This window comes from Cantharellus anzutake (assembly GCF_015039405.1).
Source record: "Cantharellus anzutake strain C23 chromosome Unknown EI90scaffold_129, whole genome shotgun sequence".
In the NCBI taxonomy this organism is placed as follows: domain Eukaryota; kingdom Fungi; phylum Basidiomycota; class Agaricomycetes; order Cantharellales; family Hydnaceae; genus Cantharellus; species Cantharellus anzutake.
This window is the reverse complement of record NW_024067079.1, coordinates 199333-226092: the sequence shown is the minus strand read 5'-3', so window position 1 is coordinate 226092 and position 26760 is coordinate 199333. Positions and strand designations below refer to the sequence as shown.

The 26760-nt window shown below is 48.0% G+C and overlaps 3 protein-coding genes across 3 annotated transcripts; 1 reads left to right on the top strand and 2 right to left on the bottom strand.

Moving 5' to 3' along the window:
• Window positions 1–3849: 3849 nt before the first annotated feature.
• EI90DRAFT_3135043 (uncharacterized protein) lies at window positions 3850–4140 on the top strand (the record flags this gene model as incomplete). The annotated part of the gene is made up of 2 exons (XM_039064703.1): window positions 3850–4009; window positions 4103–4140. The coding sequence occupies 2 exons, from the start codon at window positions 3850–3852 to the stop codon at window positions 4138–4140; spliced, it is 198 nt and encodes a 65-aa protein (XP_038908962.1).
• A 7817-nt stretch (window positions 4141–11957) lies between these two features.
• EI90DRAFT_2946067 (uncharacterized protein) lies at window positions 11958–12353 on the bottom strand (the record flags this gene model as incomplete). The annotated part of the gene is made up of 1 exon (XM_039055332.1): window positions 11958–12353. A coding segment is annotated over one exon (396 nt), but the record flags the coding sequence as incomplete, so codon positions are not given.
• A 12224-nt stretch (window positions 12354–24577) lies between these two features.
• Window positions 24578–25163, bottom strand: EI90DRAFT_2946162 (uncharacterized protein; the record flags this gene model as incomplete). The annotated part of the gene is made up of 2 exons (XM_039055336.1): window positions 24578–24998; window positions 25045–25163. 2 exons carry the CDS (start codon window positions 25161–25163, stop codon window positions 24578–24580), a joined length of 540 nt encoding a protein of 179 aa, XP_038908960.1.
• Between the last annotated feature and the right edge of the window lie 1597 nt (window positions 25164–26760).

Genomic DNA, 26760 nt, shown 5'->3' with positions numbered 1-26760 from the left:
TCCACCAAACCTCCACCAAGTTATGACCTTCTGCCACTGTCCCGTACCCTGTACTCAGACACCACTTGTACCTTCGCTCCGGGATTCCGTCATAGTTCCAACCTCGGACTTTGACTCCACCTCGGCTTAAGTCCATTGCATTGGTGCCCTCATACTATGTAAACACCATTGCCAACATTCCTCGGACTTTCAACTCCGCCTCTGTAACCTCCATAAGCTCCACAACCTCTGAGCTCCTGTCAGGGCCTGGCCTCGGACTCGGAGGCTCCCTGACCTCAACCCCCATCTGGCCTGTCCTCACACTATGCGGGGCATGAGATGTATAGTAAAAGAAAGGGAATATATACACTTGCCTATGCGGGGCATGAGATGAGAAGAAGGGTAAAGGTCTCATCTCCCCGCATGGTTGCTATATAAAGGAATGGGTCACATGCCCACAACTATACAGCTCCTAGAGTTGTGTAGTGTGACCCGGAGGGGACATCCAGGTGGCAGTGCCCAGTAAGCGTGGGAACGTTCTGGGCGAGTTGCTCGCCCAGAACTGTGGCTGTGACCCGTGGGAACATTCTGGGCGAGCTGCTTGCTCAGAATGTTCCCACGCTATCCCGTGCACGTGTGTACACAACACACAAAGGCAACAACAAGGCAACAGTCAAAGAATAAAAGGGGGTAAAGTAGGTGGGGAGTCCGGGGCACCCTAAGGCAGGGTGCTGAACCCTGACAGCTCCACAGATCATACTCGGTACTTTCACCGATTGTAATGTATCTTTCGTGCTTTCCCCTCATCCTTATTTGGACTGCTGCTTCTCTCCATTCTAGCCAGTTAGTCATCATCCCCACTTTACCTCATCTTCCTGCCCCTCTGGGCTTCGCCCTCCCTATCTCCTTTTGGATGTACCACAGGTTCTAACCTATGACCTTTCGGTGCCGCTCCGCTTCTATCATCCCTTTGTTCCCATTCGGATGCCTTTGTTCTGTTTCGGACCCCCTTGATTTCCTTGTGCTTTCATCTCCCTGTTATGTACAGGCACTTGTACATACTCGTTTTGGACCTTCAGTCTAAAATTGACCTGAAATGCCCCTAGAGACTTCCTGCTCATTGCCTCTAAAATTAAGGACCAAATGGACAAACAGCAATGGCACAGTGCTCCACATGAGTCGCTGAGGCCAAGGTCCCTCCTTGCTAAGTCTCTGGTTCCCCTCTGGAATCATCCACCCTCGCCCAGTTCTAACACCATGGGCTTTCAAGGAGTGGCCTTATTCTTTCTGTGCCCAGGATTATGTGTTGCATGATGCAGGTGATGCAGGTTGAGAAGGGCTTTCACAGGTCGGACTTGTATTTCTTCCACGGGTCGAAGACTGGGAGAGGTGGGGGGAAGTTGGAGTGGTGAGTCTTCTTTGGTGTGGGTAGAGTCTATTGATCAGTGGGTTGTTGGGGATGTGGGCGAGTCTAGTTGCCTCCATTTCCATTCTGTAATCTAGATAAATGTCGATGGGGGGAATGGAGGCCTCTATTTCCATTGCGGTGGTGCTGGTCATACAGAAAGCACCTGTTAGCATTTATTCTGTAGAGTAGATAAAGTTCTGAGAATTAAGCTGTGCTTTGATTGCCAGAAGATGGGTAGGCCATATAAGACTATTGGGAGTACAGCACCTATGTACATCTGGCAGAGATGTGTTTGGTGTATGCCTGTCAGGGCACACCCGCCTGACCCGGCCCCACCCAGCCCCACTTCACCCGGTACCCCGCCACCCAGTCTTCTCCTACCTCCTCCCCCTTCCTCTTTCTTTCTTTCTCCATTTCACTTCCTCTTCATTTATTTCACTTTCTCTTTATTCTACATGGACGACCTTTCCTTGTATCAATGTACCATTGACCACCCACAGCGGCTCATGACACCCAGCCAGGCACCTCAGTGACCCCCGCTATTCCACTCGTGCGTTCACAGCGGATGCCCTTGGGATCCCCCACAGGGACACCTGGGTGACTACGGCTGTAGCGAGGATGACATGGCACCCATCATTGACCCAAGCCACATGTATATAACATACCTGAAGTGGGAACCAAAGAAGTAGCCTTCTTCTCACCCTTTTCCACTTCAGGTAAGTAGCATAGCATTCCTTTTAATAATAATAACACCCTTTTCCACTTCAGTCTAAGTGGCCAGGGACTGTCTCCTGAGCCGGGCCCGCCAGTACGCACGCCCGCTCCACACCCCATGAGACTTCTAGTGTCGGGCGTCTCACCCGGGCCTCCTCTACCCTGGGCGTGTCCCTGACAATGCCTCTCTCAGAGTTTCCTAACATCCTCAGTGCATGTGCCATGCCAAAGCTTTCATGGCTGTCTTTTTTATGTGCTCTGTGAACTTGAGGTGTGGGTCGAACCAGATACCTAAGTATCTCATAAGGTTGGATGGGTGGATTGTTCTGGTTGTGCCTTCTCATTTGAGGGGATAGTGACTGACAGGCCCGGACCTGCATTTCTGCTGGTCTTGGTTTTGGTGAAGTGCATAAGTTTGTTTCTTCACCTGGTCGGTCTTAGTCCTCTCTGCTTTAACCAGTTGTGCACTGTGACAAATGCCAGCTGGATCACCTTTGATGCTTCCTGTCAAAAACCCTGCAGGGGGGCGTGAGTCCAAATGCAGGCAGGGCTCAACTAGAGGGGTTCCGAGTGCTCCGGTAGTGAACCCAAGCTTCTCCGGGAAGCCCAAGTCTGCTGGGTGGTACAAGAGGCTCTAAGAAGGATGCGGCCTCAGTGACTCAGAGGAGCACTGTGCCTCTGTTACATCTCAGTTAGTCCTTTCATTTCATATGTCTGTAGGAGGGGATCAGGATTCACTCATAGAGGGACTTGGGGTAAGTTTAGTCGAGATTAGAACTGAGGTACAATGGGTTCTAATCTACAAGTATATATAGAGGGGGGAGGAGAAGGACTTTAGTCAAAGTCTGAGTGATACTGACAAACACTGAAAGGTGCTGAATGATACTGAAAGGTACCGAAAGGCCCCAAACAATATCTTTAACAGGGAACTGAGTGTCAGGGACTCGCCAGGGTCGAGGGAGCCTGGGTGTAGCATCTGGGGCTAAGAGCCTGGCAGGGGCAGATCGGGCATGCGTACTGACAGGCCCAATGTGGGACAGCAGTCCTGGCCACTTAGACTGAAGTGGAAAGTTGAGAAGAAGGCTACTTCTTTGGTTCCCACTTCAGGTTCGTTTATATACATGCGGCTTAGATCACATGACAGGTGCCACATCACCCTCGCACACAGCCGTAACCACCCAGGTGTCTCCGTGGGAGATCCTGAGGGCATCCGGTGCAGGCACATGTACTGGGCACAGTGGGAAGTCGCCCAAGGTGCCTGGGTCGGGTGTATGGTGGGTGCACTGCAGATGGGTCAATGGTACATTGATACAAAGAAGGTCGTCCGTGTAGAATAAAGAGAAAATAAAGAAGAAGTAAGATAGGAGGAAAGTGAGGAAACATGGGTGAGGAGAGAGGAAGGAAAAAGGGGGAGGAGGTGAGGAGGGGTGGACAGTGGGGTACTGGGTCAGGTTGGGCCAGGTGGAGCTGGGTCAGGCGGGTGTGCCCTGACACTGAGGTGTCGGGTCAAGGAGGGCAGAGTAGAAGGCTGGAGGATAAATGGGAACGAGAAATGGGTAAGGGGAAGTTAGCTGACTGAATGGAAAGAAGACAACAGTTGTACTACGAATGGGAGGTGACTAATTTATGATGATGTGAGTGGGATCACCGGAGGATGCGGGTAGCTCCGAAGCCGGAGTTACGTATCCGAAGGATGTTGGGTGACTCCAATAAATGGGAGGGGGAATGGTTTAGAGGTATGTCACAAGATGTCAGAGATCCATCAGGAGGTCAGAGCAAATCTGGAGTCTCCAAATGTTCCGACTCAGGACCAAGCTTCCGGGATGGGAGTGGCCAAGGGTGAGTGTGCCGAAATCCAGGCCGGAGCTGAGACAGTTGGGATGGAAGGTGACGTTGGGAAGTGGGGAGGTATGGTATAGGGGGTGATGAGGTTGTTAGGAAGGTGTAGTGAGGTGGGAGAGTGTGGGGTCGGGAATCTGGGATATGACACTTCCACTCCAGATGGGGCTGACACCGCCAGTGAGCCATCATCTACATAAAGCGTTAGTGGTGATAGTTTTATTATGCCTTTGTTGTATTGCAGGCTTAGCTCTGGGTCTCCTTCTATTTTTTTTGTGGTTTCCTCGGCTATAGCCTTGCACATTGGGGAAGTGAAATAGGCTGCAAGGAACAGGGATACACATGAACCCTGGGGGATGCCTGTTGTTATGGGTTTGAGCTTATCACGTTTGCCATCAAGGCAGATTGCTTTCCTCTCCGATAGGAAGCTGTGTGTCCATCTCATGATGGGGGTGGGGATATGTAGTTTCCTCATTGTGTCTAGCAGATGCATGTGTGGGATGAAGTCAAAAAAGCCGGTGATGTTGAAACAACAGACCCGTGGAGGCTAATGGCCTCTAACTTGTATCCTTTCTTTGGTCTGTTGAAACAACAGACCTGTGGAGGCTTAGCGGCCTCCACTGTCATATCCATCCCCGGCCATCGACTTCCGGTCCTCCGATTCCTCTGTTCCAACTCCGCTCCTCCTCACTAACCTCGGAGTCCCCGTTATTCCGCAATCCTCTCGGTACCCCTGAATGGTCACCACCCCCCATTCCAATTTATTACCTACGCCTCCCTAAGTACGGAGCCCCGAAGACTTCCGGACAGCTCCGACGTCCGCTAGCGCACCCCCGCCTCCGCTGAGCAATACACTCGCCTGCCATGCAGAGTCCACCTTCGGCTTATCCCTCCTTTCCGTTTCTGGGTTATCGCCTGCCTTTCCGCTAACCCCGTGAACCGACTCGTCGGTAATATTCAGTCGGCTAATGGTTAAACCCCGTTAGCTCCGCTCCGTCGGCTCTGCCAATTGCGGAACCGTCTCCGCTGTAACATATATATATCCCACTTGTACATAGGTTACACCCCAGTAGAAAAATCAACTAGAGTTCCCCCCTAGGTTCTAATTGCCAGTCAGTAAGTTAGGGCACGGACGTGTCACTAGGCACAGCGCTGAAGGAGAGAACGAAGGAAGGTCAGTTGGGAGGTTCAAACGAGACCACCACCAAGCTGTTCCCTGGTTCTTTAGTTAGGATGGGGAAGTGTACTAGTGTTGTTTATTGTAAATATAGTACCAATCCGAGTGTTTTGGCTAATTCTATTTTTATGGGTTAGTTTTAAAGTTCCTGGGAATTGACTTACAGATAAACCGAGCCCTGCGGAGCTGTTTCTTTATTGAAATTTATTAATTTGTCTAGTGTAATTTTGTGTAGCGTTGTTTAATTTGGATTTAAACTTGAATTTAATCTTCTACTTGGTGAAGTTTCAAAGATTCTATTCAGTTAATGAATTTGGATGGTGTCTGGAGTGTCCCTTGAGTTCGTTTTATTTTTGTCTTTATTTTATTGCTTGTTTTAACAGTAGGAAAATAACTGTTTTGTGTTTACACTTTGAAATCTGGAGTGTTAACCAGCTCTCCTGTTGAAATATCTACTTAATATTTCTCTCCTTAATTGCTGCCTTTTACTACAGTGGCAATCTTAACTGTATATCACTTTTTCGCACTGGAGTGACAACCAGAAATGCTTGAGAAAAATAATACTCTATTTTCTTACTTCTCTGAGGGGGGCGAAAGGTCGCAGAAAGGGTCTCCCTTTTATACTCCTTGGGTCGCCTTCCTTTTTCACGCTCTACCTTCTATTTACAGGATTTATTTACAGTGTATTTTTCTCAAACTGAATAAAAAGTGAAATTTTCACGCTATAGTTCCGCTGCGCTTTGCTGCGCTTTGCTGCGCTGAACTGCGGTCTACTGCGGTCAGACTGCGCCTGGAATCCTTATTGTCCTTCCTCGCCTAAGCTATTTTAATGGTTAATTAGAATTTGTCTGCGCCGCATTTGCCGCAGTTCCCTATTTCAAATTCCCATATTTCCCATTAAGTTCGCTATGACTCGGTCATACTGAATTCAAACCTCGCATTACTATGCGTGCGACTGTGCTGAGACCTTCAGCTGATTTATTCCAATTTTATTTAGTGACATTTTAGTTAAAATGAGACTGAAATGATAAATGAGTGAATTATTCAGGTTTAAAACTGAAAGAAAAAGTTGCTAGTAATCAAGAATTACTCAAACGAATGTGTTATAGCTCTCTACTTCATTAGAACATCGTTCCCTAAAATTCCCGCCATGGTCCGTCGTAGTTTAGTAGTTTTCGTGAATTTCGTTCATATTCCCTGATTCCCTTTTGTATTATCACATCCTAATCCTCCATATGTATTGTTCGTTGTTATAGTAGGTCGTCCTCGAAGATATCATATTTTTATGTATTTTATTTAGGGCTCTAGACCTCTTGAAGCTGTCTTCCCGCGTGTTTTCAGGTTTCTAACTTCATGTCCTTGTATCTCATTCATTTCTGGATGTTTTCTCACGTTCTTGGTATCATAAATTTCCATTTATTCCCACCTTTCCAATGGTACTAAGGTTGTGTCCTATTTCCCTGTATTCGTTGAGTTAGCAAAGTTTCGCGCGCACATTCGGTAATCACGTGCGTCGTTCCCATAGTTGTTCGTATGCGGGAGCCGTTTTCGTTTAGTTGTTCGGGATTTATGATATGCGCGGGTGTTTATTTCTTTCATATGGGCTTCTGTGATTTATTTCAGATTTTTCCCTCATGATCTAAGGTTGTTTTGCACCTTTCGTGCTTTGTTTTGACCGGGCTCTTCCTTATTTGGACGGAAATTGGTCTTCGCGATCTGCCGAAGTGCGGATCTCGGTTCCGACGGCCGGTTCCCTGCGCATCGCCACCCTCACGTGTCATTACACATGATGCGGATTCCTATATTCCCGTCATGGGTATAACTTCACAACGGCTGGACCGTTTGGGCTGAGAATTTGCATAACTATAGTTTCCTATTTTTCATAATTTCCGTGTAAATTTCGTTGTATGTTTTAATTATGGATCCTACGCAATCATCGTCTTGTCCCTGAGTTCGGACTTTTGATGTCGCTATTCCCGTTATTGGATTTCTCATTAACGCATGATCCTTTTATTATGGAAATTTGGAGGATTAAGAGTAGATCCTTTCCTTTCTAATGGGCTATCAAGCTTGTCTCGGTCGTTACTAGTTAATCTTCGCGCTTGCTTTTTAGACATTGTCCTCGTTTTGCAGGAGTTTTTAGTCATATCTCCGTCGTTTATGGGTAGTTTCCCCTATAATTACTCTCATTGGTTCCGTTTGGGTGACATCTACATTTCCTATTATAAACACGACTTTGACTTTTGCATTAGTTCCTGAGGAATCTTTGTTCCGTGGTACTTCCATCCTTGCTATGTGTGCGGACGTGGGAAAGTAGTTTCCGTGGAGGTTCTCTGATTATTTTTATAGTCAAATCTTGGTCGATTGTCCTAATTCTTGGTTTAATATTTGCTATAAATTCCCCCGAGAATTCCGTCTCGTTGATGGTAAGCTTGAAGTATTTTTGTTATTTTTCTTTCTTTCGATTTATCGTGTATAGTCGTAATAATTCGTAAAAATTCGTAAAATTCGTTAAAATTCAGGTCCTTCTATGTTCTCATATCTACTTGTCGTATGAGGTTTTGTGATTTATCTGCATATTTTCATAATGGGTTTCCATAGTGTGGCCGTTATTTCTCCTACAGCGCTCCTGGCAGAAGTCGCTGAGGCCGAAGCCCTCCGTTACGGAGACATTCTTTCGTCTCAAGTCTGGTCTCTGACATCCACATTACACATGTTTCTAGATCCATTGAAACAATTGGATCTGTGGAGGCTTAACAGCCTCTACTTTATTTCTATTCTCTAAAACCATTGAAAGAATGGTTGCATCAAGGCTTAACAGCATCACGAAAACTAACACAAGCTCCCATTAGCTCTTGAGTGCTCCTGAGCAATTAGAGCTATTAGAGCCAGGAGAAAGGTACCCCCCTCTGGAGTGCTCCCGAGTGACACTTTGCTCCGAAGTGCTCTGGAGCACTCTGGAGCACTCTGGAGTGATGCTGAACTACCGGTTTTCTACATTTGCACAACAATTCCAATCATGTTTATATTACAGGAAAATGGTATAAATCATTATGATCAAAATATATGTACATGAAATGTAGCTAATAATCATTATCTCTGAGTACCTATCCAAATGGGTCTTCCATGCACTGCATGTCTACAGACCAACGGACTTGCTATTAGAAGAGGTTGAGGTAGAGTAGAACAGGAACTCACAGGATGGTGGTAAATAGTCTGACACTCCGGACACTGGCATCATCATTGACTCCGTGACAATATGGCACTGTCAGTGAGTGGGTAGGGTTGGCTTACAGGAATTCAATGAGGGCTGTCAGATGGGGTGGGGTGATGCATCACTGTCATCAATCAGTATGGGAATGACATGGCACCTAAGAAGCGCAAATGTGACTGAAAAGAATGAGTGACATGAGTAAAAATAGAGGATGTGTGATGACAAACCTGACAGCAAGATGGCAAAGGCATATGCCTTCGGGCCAGGAGCATGAGGGGTTCAGTGTTGCTGATCTAAGCCCAAGCTGGGGGCAAAGAGTGAGTATGGGGAATGGAATCATCGAAGATATAAGTTGGTACCTGAAAGCATGGCAGCTGGTAGCTGTTTTGACAAGGAAATCCCAGTGTGTGTGTGTGTACTCTCTCTTATTACCCCACAGCCTCAGGAATCCCAGTGGGTGCAACACTTCACTGCAGTCAGGGTCACAGTTGGCTGTGGCTCCTGCCAGTATAGCTTGACAGCATAGATAGCATAGATTGCATGCTCATGTCCAGAGCAGTTGGGCAGGATGGGGAGAAGGGCTATTGATGTGGTGGAGAGGAGCTGCTTGCTGCCGTGCTTGTTGAGAGAAAAAAAAAAACAAGATTACTCACGTGCTTTTGCAGGATATGCTGGGGCCACACCTGTAATGAATTGGCAACTAGGTCCAGCCTCTATGATTTCGTAATATTATATCGAGCAACTAGGCCTTGCTAGTGGGATATTAGGTGGTACCAAAATGTGTGTGTGTGTGTGTGTGTGTGTTCAATTCATATAATGAGTGGAAGTTGCCATCTAGCCTCTGTTCTGGGAGAACTGGAACTGTTGGGAAGCAGGTGCCTTTGAGAAGTGTAGTTACCTGATGGTGAAGTGTCAATGTGTCCCTTCTCCACAACAGCTCCAATGGCCCATAAGAGGAGCTGAGTCCTCAGGCTCACTGTTGAATAGACTAGTCAGTTAGTGCTGTAGCACTTGCAGCTACACTTGCGCTATAACAAAGGGACCTGAGGTAAGACCAAAAGATACTTATTATTAAGCATAGCTAATGTGTATTTATACTACATCAGGGCTATGCTACAGATCAACTAACACACGGGTGCATCAGGGAGGTGGTGTCAGAATAGTGGGAGGTTGGTCAATGGCACAGCATCAGGTGTGGGATCGCTAGCATGACTTGTATTCCAACACTCACTGTTGGTCAGCACTCCAGGGGAAGTTGATGTGGGCTGGGAGAACCAGGACCGTCGGGCTGTGAGTCCAAGGAGGCACCTTTGAAAGGCAGACGATGCTGGTAGAATGGGACAGTGATGACTTGCTCAATGCCACCTCTGAAGATGTTATAGTCGAGCCAGTGATTGACCCTGGGGTCAGTGTCAATCATTCCTGCAGCACAAAGCGCTGAGGTTGCAATGCCCGACAAGTCATATTAGGTGACCATGTCAGCACCAACGACATTATAAGCACCTCTGTTGATTGGCAGCCAAGGAAGTGTTTGGAAATGGGGGCCATGAGAGTGCTCAGAGACCACAATATGCCAGCAATGTACTTAATATCACCGGACATCAACAGTCAACGATGAGATGTAGACAAGAAACCATCATATGCCAGCAACATAATCAACAGCCCCAAACATTGACAGTCGAAGATGAGGTCAAGATGATCAAAGGAGTTCATGTAATGAGGCAACTTGAAGGAGGGAAGAGGTAGAAAGTTAAGACAGTGGTTTGCGATCCATCGATTGATCAAAGGTCATGTGGTATGAAGATTAAGTCCAGGATCACTTGGGAGCTATGGGAGCTGTTGAGAGCTTGGGAGTATGCAACCAATCTCCAGAGCACTCCTGAGTGCTCTAGAGCCATACCGGTTTTCATGACGAGCCTTGTATTGTTCCGTGGTGGATGGCTAACACCCCTCCTGGTTATATTCTTGTTATTCTTGTTATTCTTGGAGGGAAAGGGCATAACTGCCGTTCCCCGCTTTATTATTATCTTAAGTAAACTTTATCAATAATAACTTCTTGTTAAACCTGCCTGTGTGATATTAATATTGCGAGGGAGGAGAGTGTAAGGGAGATAGGCTGCATACTCACAGCCCTCCCTAATTCATTCTGTATTTATCATGTCGACATGATAGTTTATTGTCTCATTGTACCATGCAGTCCCAAGCCACATTAATCACATGTATTGACAATCTTGTATATAACCTACATGAGAGGGGATAAAGGAAAAAAGAAGCCTTTTACTCCCCCATTGTTAATATAGCTACATACAGCATATATCTGATGGACTGTGAGTGTGAGGCAACACTTGACTATCGCGAGATCACTCACGAACTCAACCTTAACAACCTTACACATTTGTCATTACAAAGTTTAGAATACAGAACAGGTTAAATAGAAAAAGAATGAAGAAAAACAGTAAAGAAAAGGTGAAGAATGACTTGTAGGTGGTCAGCACCATCGCAACAGCAGCAATGCAGCCAAAGTCGATGCCGGGAGCACATGTGACAACAAGCTGGTCTTCAATAGAGTGACACGAAAAAGAGGCCCATGACCCTGAAACTTCTCTGCAAAGGCCCAAAGGGCCTTTGCGAAAACCTAATATTTTCGTATTTTGTCCTATGCCTCTGCACGAGTGTGTGCACTCAAGACCAGTAGATACTATATATATATAGGTGCAAGGGGTCGGGTAAGGTGTTTGTAATACAAAAGGCACTTTATTTGAATCCGGACCTGAGGGTCGCAAATCACCTGCTACTCGTGACCCAATGAATATAAAATGGTATGTGGGGGTTGCCAGTCAACCAACCTTCTTAGACTTAGATAGTGTTCAACCGTCTGAGTAGCTGCACCGATGCTCTGGTGCACTGAGAGAAAAATATAGCCAGAAATAAGTTTTATGCAAGGGCCCGAAGGGCCCAAGAAGCTCTGGGAGCTTGTGACCATTGCACAATGGGCCCCAGTCAAATGTATTGCTGGCATCGACTTCCGTTGCATCATCATCATCGCCAACGTTGTCAACATCACCAAAATCATTCTTCATCTGTTTTGCATGTTTTTTTTTTTTTGTTCGACTTGTATTTTTACTCATTTTCCCTACTGTCAATGCCATGTCTCATTGTTGCCATTGCTGTCAAGGCTTGATAAACTAACGATTACATAGCCTCTAAATCCATATTCTCCAATGCATTCACAATTCTTCCAATGACATGGTGATAATTAGGGTTATCACCATCAACATCTTCATTCTCGTCCTCCCAGTCAACAGCAGCGTTCAATTCCTGTGCTGTGTCTGCCACTGTCTCCTGGGATTCCTCCAGGGCATCATTCTGTGAGTTGGAATTGTTGGTTTGGGGGTTTGGATTGGAAGTAGTCCTTGCTACTCAGTAACACTAAGAGACCATGACACACAAATAGAGATAATTGATTGCACTCACAGTCAGAAATGGAACCACCGGCCAGGTCTGCTCCTTCACTGGCATCACATCTTCCCACATTGCCCATTGCTACAAGGGGCATCCTGGTGCCACCTTGCTTCTCCAGAAGTACTAGCTTGCTACGCAAGTGTAGGTTCATGTTGAGTTGGCTCTCAAAAATAAGTGATATATTTTGATAGCTCAGGGTCGGTGAGCTGAGTGTCCTTGATGACCTGATCCAGGTGAGCTTCCTCCTGGTGTATGGAAGCCCATATCCGATGAGCTTCCAGCCCAATGATCTCAATCTCCTCACGAGGACGTTGAAGTTTGTACCAGGCATGCATTGCATCACGAAAATGATGCTTAAACCACGGTTTCTCCTGCATGTCTTCACGGCCCCATAAAATGACGATGTTGGAGAGGAAGTTGAGGTCAGTAACTTGAGTCCAGGTAAGCGATGGCTTTGGGGGATTCATTGTGGCAACCAGGGTGTTATACTTCTGGAGTGTTGACTGCAGTGACTTGCCTCGCTTGGTGACCAGTGCGGATATCTGCTGCTGGGCCTTGTAGTCTACAGCAAACGTGAGTAGTAGTTGTGTTTTTTTTTGTTTAAGGAAAATGGAATGCAACACTCACCTGTTTTTGGCAAACCAATTTTCTCAAGCTCATCTAAAAGCCGGTGGTAGTCTCGGTGTTGACAAAGAGCTATTGCTTCAAGATGCTGGGAGGAATCGGGGGTCCAGGGGAGAGCGAGCGATGATCTGGCCTCGATGGATTCATTTGCTTGAGCTCAGTGCTGCCCGATTTGACCAAGTGATCCTGGGGGGGCAGAAACTTACCAATAATACACTGTTGCTCTAGAATAGAAAGTTGTATAAGCTTAGCAGTTAACTTAGCAAGTAATACGAAGCACTCGGCACATTCAAGATACTCAACAGCTTCCAAATAATTGATCTTGACTTTCTCATCAGCAGGTTCAGATTGAAGTGATAAGATATCGTCTCATTCCTCAGCTGGTGTCAGAGACCAGGTTGAGACGAGGGGATGTCTCCATGGCAGAGGGCTTCAGCCTCAGCGACTTATGCCAGGAGCTGTGCCAAGTAACATGTCCATGCCCTAACTTACTAAACTGGCAACCAGAACTGAAGGGGGTAAACTCTAGTCGATTTTATTACTGAGGTGTAACCTATGTACAAGTTGAGTATATATATAGTTACAACGAGGCGGGCCCGCAAATGGCGGAGCCGAGCTAACGGGGTTAGACATTAGCCGATTGAATATTACCGACGAGTTGGGTTACAGGGTTAACAGAAAGGTAGGTGATAACCCAGAAACAGAAAGGAGGGATAGGCCCGAAGGTGGGCTTTGCAGGGCAAGCAAGTGTATTGCCCAGCAGAGGTGGGGGTGCACTAGCGGACGTCAGAGCTGTCCAGAAGCCTTCGGGGCTCCATACTTAGGGAGGCGTAGGTAATAAATTGAAAGGAGGGGGTGGTGACCATCGAGGGGTACCGAGGGGATTGCGGAATACGGGAGCTCCGAGGTTAGTGAAGAAGGAGCGGGGGTAGACCGGAGGGATTGGAGGGATCGGAAGTCGATGGCTGGGGATGGATATGACAGTATCCCCTTCTTAGGCCTGAACCCTTGAAGGCCCAGAATTAGTAAGGTGAGGGGAGCTGTACTTACAGAAAAAGAAAAAATGAAAAGATGGAAGTGAGGAGTGGAGAGGTGGGAGAGGAGTCGGGGTTCCTAAGGAGCTTCGGGTCCAGGCTTATCTGGATACCGAGGGTGGAACGCTTCGACGAGGTTGGAGGCGTGATCAAGTTTGCTGGCAAGGAGCCATTGTGTTTCCTCATCGGTCCCTTCATAGCCTAGCCACTTGACCAGGTAGAGCAACTTGTTGCATCTACGTCGGTCGATCTTGGAGTCAAGTATCTCTTTGATCTCAAACTCCATCTTGCCTTCGATTTCTATGGGAGGCGGAGGTGGCTGGTGGCAGTTCGGAATGATGTTTGGGACAGAGGGTTCGATCTGCAAGACATGGAATACCAGGTGAATGGCTCACATGTTTTCCGGCAGGCGGTGGGTGAGGGAGTGAGTTCCAACGCAGGCAATGATCTCGAATGGGCCGAGGTTTTCTCGGAGAGCTTTTGTTAGAGATGGGCGGAAACGGACGACTCCGGAGTGGAATCGGAGACTTAGCGTGGAGGGACCTTGGCCTCAGCGACTCAAGCGGAGCGCTGTGCCATTGCTGTTTGTCCATTTGGTCCTTAATTTCACAGTAGGTGAGCAGGAAGTCTCTTGGGGCATTTCAGGTCGATTTCGGACTGAAAACAGACGAGTATGTACAAGCGCCGATATATAAGGAAGGGGCAAAAGCACAAGGAGAAACAAAGGGTGACCGAATCGGAACGAAGACGTCCGAACGGGAACAAAGGGTTAGAGGGAGCGGAGCGGTACCGAAGGTCATAGGGCAAGACCTGTGATACATCCGAAAGGAGGTAGAGTGGGCGAGGCCCAGAGGGGCAGGAGGATGAGGGGAAGTGGGGGTGATGACTAACTGGCTAGAATAGAAAGAAGCAGTAGTCCAAATAGGGATGAGGGGGAATTGCGAGAAATACATTACAAACGGCGAGAGTGCCGGAGGCGGGGTTGGAAGTCCGAGGAATATTGGCAATGGTGTTCACGTAGTATGAGGTCACCAATGCAATGGACTAAGACCGAGGTGGAGTCAAAGTCCGAGGTATGGACTATGACGGAGGCTCGGAGTAAGGTACGAACGGTGTCCGAGTGTGAAGTACGGAACAGCGGTGGATGGTCGTAACTTGGCGGAAGGGTGGCGGAGGAATGAGAGAGGGGAAGGTAAGGAAGAGTAGTCAGGTCCGAAGGTGGATATCGGAACGGACGGAGATAGCGTAGGGGATGACGGGAGGGTGGAGGTGTGGTGAGGGGGGAGCGGAGTTGTAGGAAGGGTGGCGAGTAGGGAGATGTTCGGTCCGAGATGAGTATCGGAACGGACGGAGAAGGGGTCGGAGAGGTAAGAGGAGGGGTGTGTTGCCGAGACCGAAGGTGAGTATCGGAAAGGCAGCGGTAGGTTATGACTCCGGAGGTGAAGAGGGTGGAGGTCCGGAAGTCGGGTCGGGGTCGGGTATGCACGGATATGACAGCTTTTTGGAAGGTCGGGTGGAGCGGAAATACTTGGCCTTTACATAGACCGAGGTTCCTACTTCAAAAGCTGGGGCAGGACTCCGATGGGAGTCTGCCTGGCCCTGATAACGGACCTGAGCGAGATGCATTTCCTCGCGAAGGAAGTGATGGAGGGAGTCGAGATAGTACTCTTGGGCATGTACTGATGTCAGGTCTCGCTCTGGGTGAACGGTGATGTTCGGATGGTAGCCTTTGTTGGCGAAGAACGGGGAGACGCCTGTGGTGGCATTCAGAGCGTTGTTGTATGCGAACTCCGCAAGAGGCAGGAGTTCGGACCAATTGTCCTGCTGGTAGTTACTGTAGATGCGCAGGTACTGCTCGAGTGTCTGGTTCATCCGTTCGGTCTGACCGTCTCCTTCTGGATGATAACCGGAGGTGAAGTGGAGGCGGATGTCAAGGGCCTTACCAAGTGAACGGAAAAAATGAGAGACAAACTCCGGACCCCTGTCGGAGGTGACGTGGGAAGGAACTCCATGCTTGGAGAACACATGGAGGAGGAAGAGCTTGGCCAGTTCCGGAGAGGTGATGGTATCGTGGGTAGGAATGAAAATGCACTGTTTAGACAGGCAGTCCACAACGACCAAGAATCCGGAAGAGGAGGGTAGCTGTTCGATGAAATCCATGGAGATGGAGTTCCAAGGACGTTCGGGGATGGGGAGTTGTTTGAGCAAGCCATAAGGCTTATGACAGGGAACTTTGGCATGGGCACAAGAAGTGCAGGAGGAGACGTAACTCTTGATGAAGTTACAGATGCCCGGCCAGGTATACTCATGATGTACTAGATCCAGAGTCCGGTTTTGACCAAAGTGCCAGGAAAGTTGGTGGTCGTGTTTGTCTCGCAAAACGCGGAGACGGAGATCGTTGGAATCCGGAACGTAAATGCGGTTGTCCAGCCTTAACAGGCCTTCTGCATCAACAGACCAGCGGGAATTGGGGAGGTTGGGGGAAGCGAGATGGGAGAGGGAGGCTAGAATGTCTCGATGGAGAGCCTCTGTGTCGATGAGTACGGCTGCTCGGATTACTGTGGCAGCTAGGAACATGGCTCGTAAGGATGCAGTGAGCTGCTCCGAAGTGAAGACCGGTCGGAAGTTCTGCAGATTGACGCGAGCGTAGTCCATATCCCCTTCTTTGGGATAGATGTCCCAGCGTCTAGTCAACGCATCTGGTTTTACTCCGAGTCTTCCGGGACGGAATCGGACAGTCATGTGGAACTGGGAGAGGAACTCCGACCAGCGGGCTTGCCGCCAGGTCAAGAGTTTGATGGTGGAAAAATACTCGAGGTTCTTGTGGTCGGTGACGACGTCGATTGGGGTTCCTGAACCTTCAAGGTAATGACGCCATGATCGGAATGCATCATGAATGGCGAGCAGTTCCTTATCATGGGTGTCGTAATTGAGCTCCGGCACTGAAGGAGAGAACGAAGGAAGGTCAGTTGGGAGGTTCAAACGAGACCACCACCAAGCTGTTCCCTGGTTCTTTAGTTAGGATGGGGAAGTGTACTAGTGTTGTTTATTGTAAATATAGTACCAATCCGAGTGTTTTGGCTAATTCTATTTTTATGGGTTAGTTTTAAAGTTCCTGGGAATTGACTTACAGATAAACCGAGCCCTGCGGAGCTGTTTCTTTATTGAAATTTATTAATTTGTCTAGGTGTAATTTTGTGTAGCGTTGTTTAATTTGGATTTAAACTTGAATTTAATCTTCTACTTGGTGAAGTTTCAAAGATTCTATTCAGTTAATGAATTTGGATGGTGTCTGGAGTGTCCCTTGAGTTCGTTTTATTTTTGTCTTTATTTTATTGCTTGTTTTAACAGTAGGAAAATAACTGTTTTGTGTTTACACTTTGAAATCTGGAGTGTTAACCAGCTCTCCTGTTGAAATATCTACTTAATATTTCTCTCCTTAATTGCTGCCTTTTACTACAGTGGCAATCTTAACTGTATATCACTTTTTCGCACTGGAGTGACAACCAGAAATGCTTGAGAAAAATAATACTCTATTTTCTTACTTCTCTGAGGGGGGCGAAAAGTTGCAGAAAGGGTCTCCCTTTTATACTCCTTGGGTCGCCTTCCTTTTTCATGCTCTACCTCCTATTTACAGGATTTATTTACAGTGTATTTTTCTCAAACTGAATAAAAAATGAAATTTTCACGCTATAGTTCTACTGCGCTTTACTGCGCTGAACTGCGGCTCTACTGCGGTCAGACTGCACCTAGAATCCTTATTGTCCTTCCTTGCCTAAGCTATTTTAATGGTTAATTAAAACTTGACTGCGCTGCATTTGTCGCAGTTTCCTATTTCAAATTCCTCATATTTACCACTAAATTTGCTATGACTCGGTGATTCTGAATTCAAACTTCGCATTACTATGCATGTGGCTGCGCTGAGACCTTCAGCTGATTTATTCCATTTTTATTCAGCGACATTTAGTTAAAATGAGACTTGAAATGGTAAATGAGTGAATTGTTCAGGTTTAAAACCGAAAGAAAAAGTTGCTAGTAATCAAGAATTACTCAAACGAATGTATTATAGCTCTCCACTTCATTAGAATATCGTTCCCTAAAATTCCTGCCATGGTCCGTCGTAGTTTAGTGGATTTCGTGGATTTCGTTCATCTTCCCTGATTCCCCCTTGTATTATCACATCCTAATCCTCCATATGTATTGTTCGTTGTTATAGTAGGTCGTCCTCGAAAATATCATATTTTTATGTATTTTATTTAGGGCTCTGGACCTCTTGAAGCTGTCTTCCCGTGCGTATCAGGTTTCTAACTTCATGTCCTTGTATCTCATTCATTTCTGGATGGTTTCTCACGTTCTTGGTATCATAAATTTCCATTTATTCCCACCTTTCCAATGGTACTAAAGTTGTGTTCTATTTCCTGGTATTTGTCGAGTTAGCAAAAGTTCGCGCACACATTCAGTAATCACGTGCATCGTTCCCATAGTCGTTCGTATGCGGGTGCTGTTTCTGTTCAATTGTTCGGGATTTATGATATGCGCGGGTGTTTATATCTTTCATATGGGCTTCTGTGATTTATTTCAGATTTTTCCCTCATGATCTAAGGTTGTTTTGCACTTTCTGTGCTTTGTTTTGACCGGGGTCTTCCTTATTTGGACGGAAATTGGTCTTTGCGATCTGCTGAAGTGCGGATCTCGGTTCCGATGGCTGGTTCCCTTTGCATTGCCACCCTCACGTGTCATTAAACATGATGCAGATTTCTATATTCCCGTCATTGGTATAACTTTACAACGGCTGGACCGTTTGGGCTGAAAATTTGCATAACGATAGTTTCTTATTTTTCATAATTTCCGTGTAAATTTCGTTGTATGTTTTAATTATGGATCCTTCGTAAACATCGTTTTTTCCCTGAGCTCGGACTTTTGATGTCGCTATTCCTGTTATTGGATATCTCATTAATGCGTGATCCTTTTATTATGAAAATTTGGGTGGATTAAGATTAGATCCCTTCCTTTCTAATGGGCTATCAAGCTCGTCTCGGTCGTTACTGGTTATTCTTCACGCTTGCTTTTTAAGTGTTGTCCTCATGTCAGGGTTCAGCACCCTGCCTTAGGGTGCCCCGGACTCCCCACCTACTTTACCCCCTTTTATTCTTTGACTGTTGCCTTGTTGTTGCCTTTGTGTGTTGTGTACATGCGCGCACGGGATAGCGCGGGAACTTTCTGAGCAAGCAGCTCGCCCAGAATGTTCCCACAGGTCACAGCCACAGTTCTGGGCGAGCAACTCGCCCAGAACGTTCCCACACTTGGCACTGCCACCTGGATGTTCCCTCCGGGTCACACTACACAACTCTAAGAGCTGTATAGTTGTGGGCATGTGACCCATTCCTTTATATAGCAACCATGCGGGGAGATGAGACCTTTACCCTTCTTCTCATCTCATGCCCCACATAGGCAAGTGTATATATTCCCTTTCTTTTACTATACATCTCATGCCCCGCATAGTGTGAGGACAGGTTAGATGGGGGCTGAGGTCAGGGAGCCTCCGAGTCCGAGGCCGGGCCCTGACACCTCATTTTGCAGGAGTTTTAGTCATATCTCCGTCATTTATGGATAGTTTTCCCTGTAATTACTTTCATTGGGTCCATTTGGGGGACATCTACATTTCCTATTATAAACACGACTTTGAATTTTGTGTTAGTTCCTGAGGAATCCTTGTTCCGTGGTACTTCCATCCTTGGCTACGTGTGCCGACGTGGGAAAGTAGTTTCCGTGGAGGCTCTCTGATTGTTTCTATAGTCAAATCTTGGTCGATTGTCCTAATTCTTTCTTTAATATTTGGTATAAATTCCCTCGAGAATTCCGTCTTGTTGATGCTAAGCTTGAAGTATTTTTGCTAATTTTATTTCTTTCAATTTATCGCGTATAGTCATAATAATTCGTAAAAATTCGTAAAAATTCATTAAAATTCAGGTCCTTCTATTTTCTCATATCTACTTGTCGTATGGGGTTTTGTGATTTATCTGGCATATTTCCATAATGGGTTTCCATAGTGTGACCATTATTTCTCCTACAGCGCCGAGAGTGTTCTAGAGCGGAAAGCGACGGGGCGAATCTCTCCATCATCACAGCAGATGGACAGGATTCCAGAGATTGTGTAATCGGAGGCGTTGGTTTCTACAATGAGGGGGGCGTCGCGTAGCCAATGTGTCAGGATAGGAGCAGAAGTGAAGGCTTCTTTCAAGGTGTTGAAAGCAGAGCGACAGTCATCAGAGGATAACCAGGGGGCTCCTTTATGCATAAGGTGCGTCAAGGGAACCACAATGTCGGAGTAATGGTGGATGAAACACCGATAGAAGTTAGCGAAGCCAAGGAAGGATTGGACATCCTTGACTTTATGGGGCTCGGGCCAATCTTGGATGGCTTTGACCTTCTCGATGGACATGGTGAGTCCGGAGGGAGAGAGGCAGTATCCGAGATATTCTGTAGTGTCTGTATGAAATTTGCATTTCTTCAGGTTGGCGTATAGGCCGTGTTTGCAGAGTCTCCTAAGAACTTCTCGGACATGCTCCTGATGTGAAGCCATGTCTTCCGAGTAGGTAAGGATGTCGTCTAAGTAGACTACCACAGAAACGTCCAAGAGGTCAGCAAAGATCGTGTTGATGAATCGCTGGAAGGCCACGGGTGCATTTGTGAGACCGAATGGCATAACGAGCCATTCATAGGAACCATAGCGTGTGCGGAAGGAAGTCTTCCATTCATCGCCTGCTGCAATGCGAACCAGGTGGTAAGCATGCCGGAGGTCGAGTCTGGTGTAGACTGTGGCACAGCTAGGTGCATCAAGGAGGTCGGAGATGCAGGGGAGTGGGTAGCGATCCTTTTTGGTGATCTTGTTCAGCCCTCGGAAGTCAACGCAAAGATGGAGGGATCTGTCCTTCTTGCAGACGAAGAGGACCGGTGCTGCATGAGCGGAAGTAGCGGGATGAATGAACCCGGAGGCTAGGTGTTCATCTAAGAATGCCTGGAGGGCCTCAAGTTCCGAAGTAGAGAGAGAGTACATAGTACCCAAGGGTGGTGAAGTGCCTTCCTCAAGGTCGATCTTCAGGTCATGCTCATGGTGTGGTGCCAGCGTCGAGGCTTTGCTCTTACTGAACACATCCGCAAACTCGTGATACTCCTTCGGAACGGCCGAGAGGTCAACGGAATCGGTGTGGGATGAGGCAGCCCTTAAGCGGCTGTCCTTGGAAGGGATGGTTAGGCTGAAGGATACCGATCCTTTAAGTTGACAAGCCTTCGCGAATGCGGAACGGCTGACAAACTCGATAGATGGTAATGGAGGAGTGGGAGCCTGTGACTGAGGTGCTGGCGAAACATCAGATGGTTGGATGTCGGACGACGGCAGTGGTGCTGGAGACGACGGGGGAGAGCTCGGAGTAACTGTCTTGGTAGGTTCAGAAGTTCAGAATGTAATACTGCTTGAGACCCAGTCAATCAACGGATTGTAGCGGGTAAGCCAGTTGTGTCCTAGGACTAGGGAACATGATCCATCCAGCGATGTGACAAAGAAAGTCGTGGGGGTGATGTTTCCGGAAGCGAAGCGGAGGGGAATATCAACAGCACAAGTTATGATTGAGTTGGTGCTACCATCGAATAGGCATAGTTGTAGGGGTTTAATCTGATATGTCTTCAAGGCCAACTTCTTTACGAATGTGTCGTCGGTGAAGCAGTCTGAAGGCCCAGAGTCTATGAGTGCAGGTACGTTCTCATAGGAGCGGAAAAGTTTATTGTGTGTCCTATCATTGGACGGAGGAGAAGGAACAGGAGAAGAGAAAGAAGAGAAATGGAGAGAGGTGGATCGATCTACGGAAGTAGTCAGAGGGGGCGGAGGAGAGAGTGGTACATCAGCAACACTATCTACAACAGGTAGAACATTAACCGAAGGGTCAACATTGAGAGGAGAAAATAGACCATTTGAAAGAGAAAAAGAAATGGGAATATGGAGGGAGGATAAGTCAGAGATGGAAGACGTGTTTAAACGTACTTCTTTGAGCGCATGGAGGGAAGAATCGCAACCCCCGGTCCGTGCAGAGTCCATGGGGGTGCGGACTAATTTTTTGCTTCTGCAGAAGCGGATCCTTGCTCCTCGGTCTGGGCCGAACGGGCCTTAGACGCATGAGAAGAAGACTTGGGACAGTCCTTGACCATGTGGCCAGACTGACCGCAGAACATACAAAGTTTCTCATCGAGACGACGCTTATGCTCTTGTGGGCCGTTGTCTCCGAGTTTAGATGAAAGGTCCGGTTTAGCGGAGCTGGCCTCGGACTTCTTATTGTCCTTTGGAGGCTTGCTACCGGAAGCAGAGTTGAAAGAGGAGGAGGAAGGGTCGGGGTCGGGGTCGGAATGAGAAGTGGCGGTGGACTTGTCGAAAACGTTAGAGGAGGAAGGTTTCGCATGACGTGTAACTTCGGATTTACGCTCCCAATAGCACGCATCGAGAGTTTGCGACAAGGTGCGAAGTTCCGAAAGAGTAGAAGGTTTACCTACTCTGGCAATATCGTCCTTGATACGTTCCGGCAATCCGTTATAGAAAAAACGACGGAGCGCGGTTTCTCTGTAGCCATGAAGTTGAGAGGCATGTCGGTTGAACTCGACGACATATTTATTGATGTGGTGTCCATCCTTCATGTCCAGGGTCATTATTCATCCATTGCAGATGAAGCGTAGAATTTTGGTTGAATAATAGATCCGGCTCGAACCAATCGAGGGCCATTCCCTTGAGGTAGGACTGCGCAAAGATGACCTTAGTGCGGTCGCTAGCAAAAGCAAGGGGACGGTCCTGGAAATTGAGTTCGCATTGGACCAGAAATACTCGGAGTTCTCAGGGATCTTTCCCATCGAACTGTTCGGGCTCATGGACCTTGGTCCGGAGAGCAGAGGATGGTGGAGGTGGTGGATGTTGTAACGGGTCTATCGCCTAGACTCGAGACAGAGAGAAGGGGGAGGGTGGTATTGTGCGTGGGTGTGGTTCGTGGGGCTGGGTTTTGGTCCTGGGGCGCTACCGAGTCTGCAAAAACCACAAACAAACACTCACCTACATCTCTCTTGGACATCAAGGCTGAGTATTATGATGTGAGGGGTCTTAGACGTGAGCAACTAGCTCAGAGGGGGCGTTAGGGTCGTGGATGGCATCTTTGCCACTTGGATGCAACTTCTGCTTGTCCCTTCACGGGTCTATTCAATACTTACTTGTTATGTACAAGCTGTTATCTAGTTTATATATGTTTGAAATGGAATGAATGGACTGGGGGAATGTAAACGGGCCGTTAGGCAACCGTAAATGATGAATATCCAATTGGGAACAAAGAAACAATAAAAGAAATATGAATGAATTGGGAATATATGATAACGGGTCCGAAATGGAAATTGTGAAAATTAATTCCGCAACAGTTCGCCACAGCGCCCGCCTATCCTCCCGTCAGCAACCTCCTCGTCTCCAGCTTTCCAACGAGCCCTTATTCGTCCCAATTGGTGCAGTGGTTCTTGAGATGTGGCCATTGACAGGTGCTGTCAAGACCACGTGAGACTATACTCCGTGCTGAACCATCCAGGTATGGGATTGCCATTCTGGGAAATGCTCCGGGGGTAAAGAAGGGTGGTAGAGCATCACTATCGGGTAGAAAAACGGCTGGGTTGTATGTGTGGTTATGGAGATCTGGAGAGGGGGTGAAATTGACGGTGTGGTTGGGCGTGGGAATTTTGCTTGGGGTTGTCGGGAATGATGGGGAAAATAAGGAAAAATATGGAGTGAGTGTATGGAGTGTTGGATAGTGATAGAATGAGTATCGGGAGCGTCAGCGGATATGTACTGTGTGTTGGTGACCAAATTCCGCAGAATCCGACTTTTTGCGGTACACGGAGTTGTCCCCACAACAACATCCGGTGTGACGAGCCAAGCTGGCAATGGCTTGGGCTAATTGTGCAATAGCCACGTTGGAGGTGGGTTCGGCGTCGTCGGTGGTTGGGACAGTGGGGATGGGAGGATCAGCAGGAGGAGGGTCGACAAAGTCAGGGACCTCAGAACTGAGTCCAAAGAAGTGAACGGGGTCTATGGGTTGTTCCGTGGTGTCTCCGAAGTCGGAATCTGCAACTGGTGATCGATTCCTAATGGGATGCATGATCAGAGTCGATGGGAGAGGGGTTTCAAGATTAGAAAAGCTTCGAAACTCAACTGGGTTTCTCGCCAATCGACTAGGACCAGGCTGTGAAGGTTCTGGGGACGGTGAGGCAGAGTTTGGAACTAATGTGCATAGTTGCGAACGAGTGCGAGGGGCTTTTGGTGCCATACAAGACGTGTACTAGTCAGGGAGTAATAAAATACTGTCAGAGACCAGGTTGAGACGAGGGGATGTCTCCGTGGTGGAGGGCTTCGGCCTCAGCGACTTATGCCAGGAGCGCTGTGCCAAGTAACACATCCGTGCCCTAACTTACTAAACTGGCAACCAGAACTGAAGGGGGTAAACTCTAGTCGATTTTATTACTGAGGTGTAACCTATGTACAAGTTGAGTATATATATAGTTACAATGAGGGCGGGCCCGCAAATGGCAGAGCCAAGCGGAGCGGAGCTAATGGGGTTAGACATTAGCTGATCAGATATTACCGACGAGTCAGGTTACGGGGTTAACGGAAAGGTAGGTGATAACCCAGAAATGGAAAGGAGGGATAGGCCCGAAGGTGGGCTTTGCAGGGCAAGCAAGTGTATTGCCCAGCGGAGGCAGGGGTGCGCTAGCGGATGTTGGAGCTGTCCGGAAGCCTTTGGGACTCCGTACTTAGGGAAGCGTAGGTAATAAATTGAAAGGAGGGGGTGGTGACCATCAAGGGGTACCAAGGGGATTGCGGAATACAGGAGCTCCGAGGTTAGTGAAGAAGGAGCGGGGGTAGACCGGAGGGATCGGAGGGATCAGAGGGATCGGAAGTCGATGGCCGGGGATGGATATGACAGCTAGCCACTGTGGACAGTCCCAGTCAGGTTCGAAGTCTGGGGACAATTGCTTCATATCCTCAAGCTCTTTCTTGCTGTCAGCAATGATCCTCTGAGCAGATTTGAAGTTACTCAGGAGAAAATCGCCTATCAATGCAGTTGAACCCACAGGGCATATTCAAGATAGGGAGGCTCACCTAGCTTTTCATACTTGGTTTCATCCCATTTGGAGAAGTGGATATGAATGCGAAGGTGACGGTAGTATGGAGAAGCATGATGAATGATGGCTGCAAGAGCATTGCTTTCTGAATAAACCCATTCATTCCCCTCGCCATCTTCTATGCCAGCACCTTTCTGTAAACTAATAAGAAAGTCCAGCTGGCAGGCCCTGTGGTGAGCGGCACCATGAAAAGAACTGGTGCAACACCTGAAATTGGCTTCTTTGACCAAATCCCCAATGGGCAACTTCGATAAAGTTGCAGAGAATGTACACCCAATATTGTAAGCAAACAAGATGCCCTTGCCGAATGTGTGTATGAGCTTCTCAGCAGAAGCCAGAGGATATTTTGCTCTGACAGGTATCAGTTGTAACACAAACATCAGGGGTAGCAACGTACAACTCTCCACTTTGAACCATGTCAAGAAGGAATTGGACAATTCCGTGCCGACAAACAACTGAAAAGATTCCAGTTTCATCCATAACTTGCAGAGCCCCAGCTTTCGATTTTGATGGCATTGGTCGCTGTCAGGGCCCGGCCTCCGTCCGGGGGCGGCCCTACCTCAAAGCTGGACACTCGCAGTGTCCCAGGCAGCCAGGAGCTGGATCCTATCCCAAGCTCCTCAAACTCACTAAGCGGGGATTGAGTTGTCATGTATTATGGAAGGTAGCTACAACTTGCCTAAGCGGGGATTGAGTTGAGAAGAAGGGTAAGTTTCCCTATTCCCCGCTTGGCTGCTATAAAAGGAAATGTACTGTACAGTTCGTAGCGTGACTATGGGTAGAAGCCGAGCATGTTCCCGTGATGCGGAAAAGGTGTCACATGGGTTAAGGCGAGTTGCTCGCCTTGACCCACGTGATTTTTCCCACGGGTTCGCATGCGGGCTGTAGTTGTGAAAGATGGGAGGATGAGGGAAGTGGGGGGAGGTTAGGGAAGGTGGTTCTGGGGTTGTATGGTCAGGTGTGGTTGCCCTGACATCACCCCCCCTCTATGCCGCTTCGCCTCGGAGCGGCTGGGTGTCTTGGCTGGCGGGTTCTATTGGACCTTTCTTGTCTCGGGGCATCGGGGTGGGATCGATGGAACTCTTCTATGAGCTCTTGAGAGTGCTCTAAGTTTTTGTGGGGGAGCCATTCATTTTCCGAGTTTGGCCAGCCCAAGAATTTAACAAAATACCAGAGTTTTCCGTACCTGTACTTGGAGTTTAGGATCTTTTCTACTTCGTATTCTTCTTCTCCATCAATAACTTCTGGGCCGGGGTGGGGGTCTGCTGTGCGCTCGGCGATCTCATCTGGGAGGTAGGGGCGGAAGTTGGTGACCGAGACTACAGGGTGGACGCCCTTCAGCTGGGTGGGGAGCTGCAGCTTCACGGCTGCTGGGGACACCACCTTGGTGATGCGGAAGGGGCCAATCCATTTGTGGTCCAGCTTCTTAGTTGGTCGGTCGGTTGTGTAGTTTCGGGAGCTGAGCCAGACCTTCTGCCCTTCTTTGTACTCTGGGGCAGCCTTCCGGTTCCTGTCATAGTACCGGGCCATCTCGTCTGCTGCGTGCTCTAGTGCTGCCTTTGCCTCTTCCTGCATTTTCATCATCCGGGAGGCAAAGGCATCTGCTGCTTCGACATCAGAGGAGCGGGTTGGCTCAGTCCCCATCCGGGGGTGTTGTCCTGAGTCAAGCTCAAATGGGGTCCGGCGGGTGGCTGAGTGGACCCGGTTGTTGTATGCAAACTCAGCTAGTGGGAGCCAGTCAGTCCAATCGTCCTGCTGGTGGTTGACAAAGACGCGGAGGTAGGCTTCGATCTCTTGGTTCACGCGTTCTGTCTGCCCATCCGTCTGCGGGTGGTATGGGGTGGATGGGGTGAGCTTGATCCCTAGGAGTGCTGCCAGCTCGCTGGAGAATTTGGACACAAAGGCTGTGCCTCGGTCACTCAGGATCTCCTCCGGAAGGCCATGGTGCCGCCAGACGTGTTCCAGGAACAGCCGGGCTATGCCTGCAGAGTCCACTGTGGTGACGGTAGGAACAGCATGGATCCTCTTGGAGAGGCGGTCTACTACCACCAGGATCGCATTGTAGCCCTTTGACTCTGGGAGCTCGCCTATGGTGTCCACCGAGATTATCTGC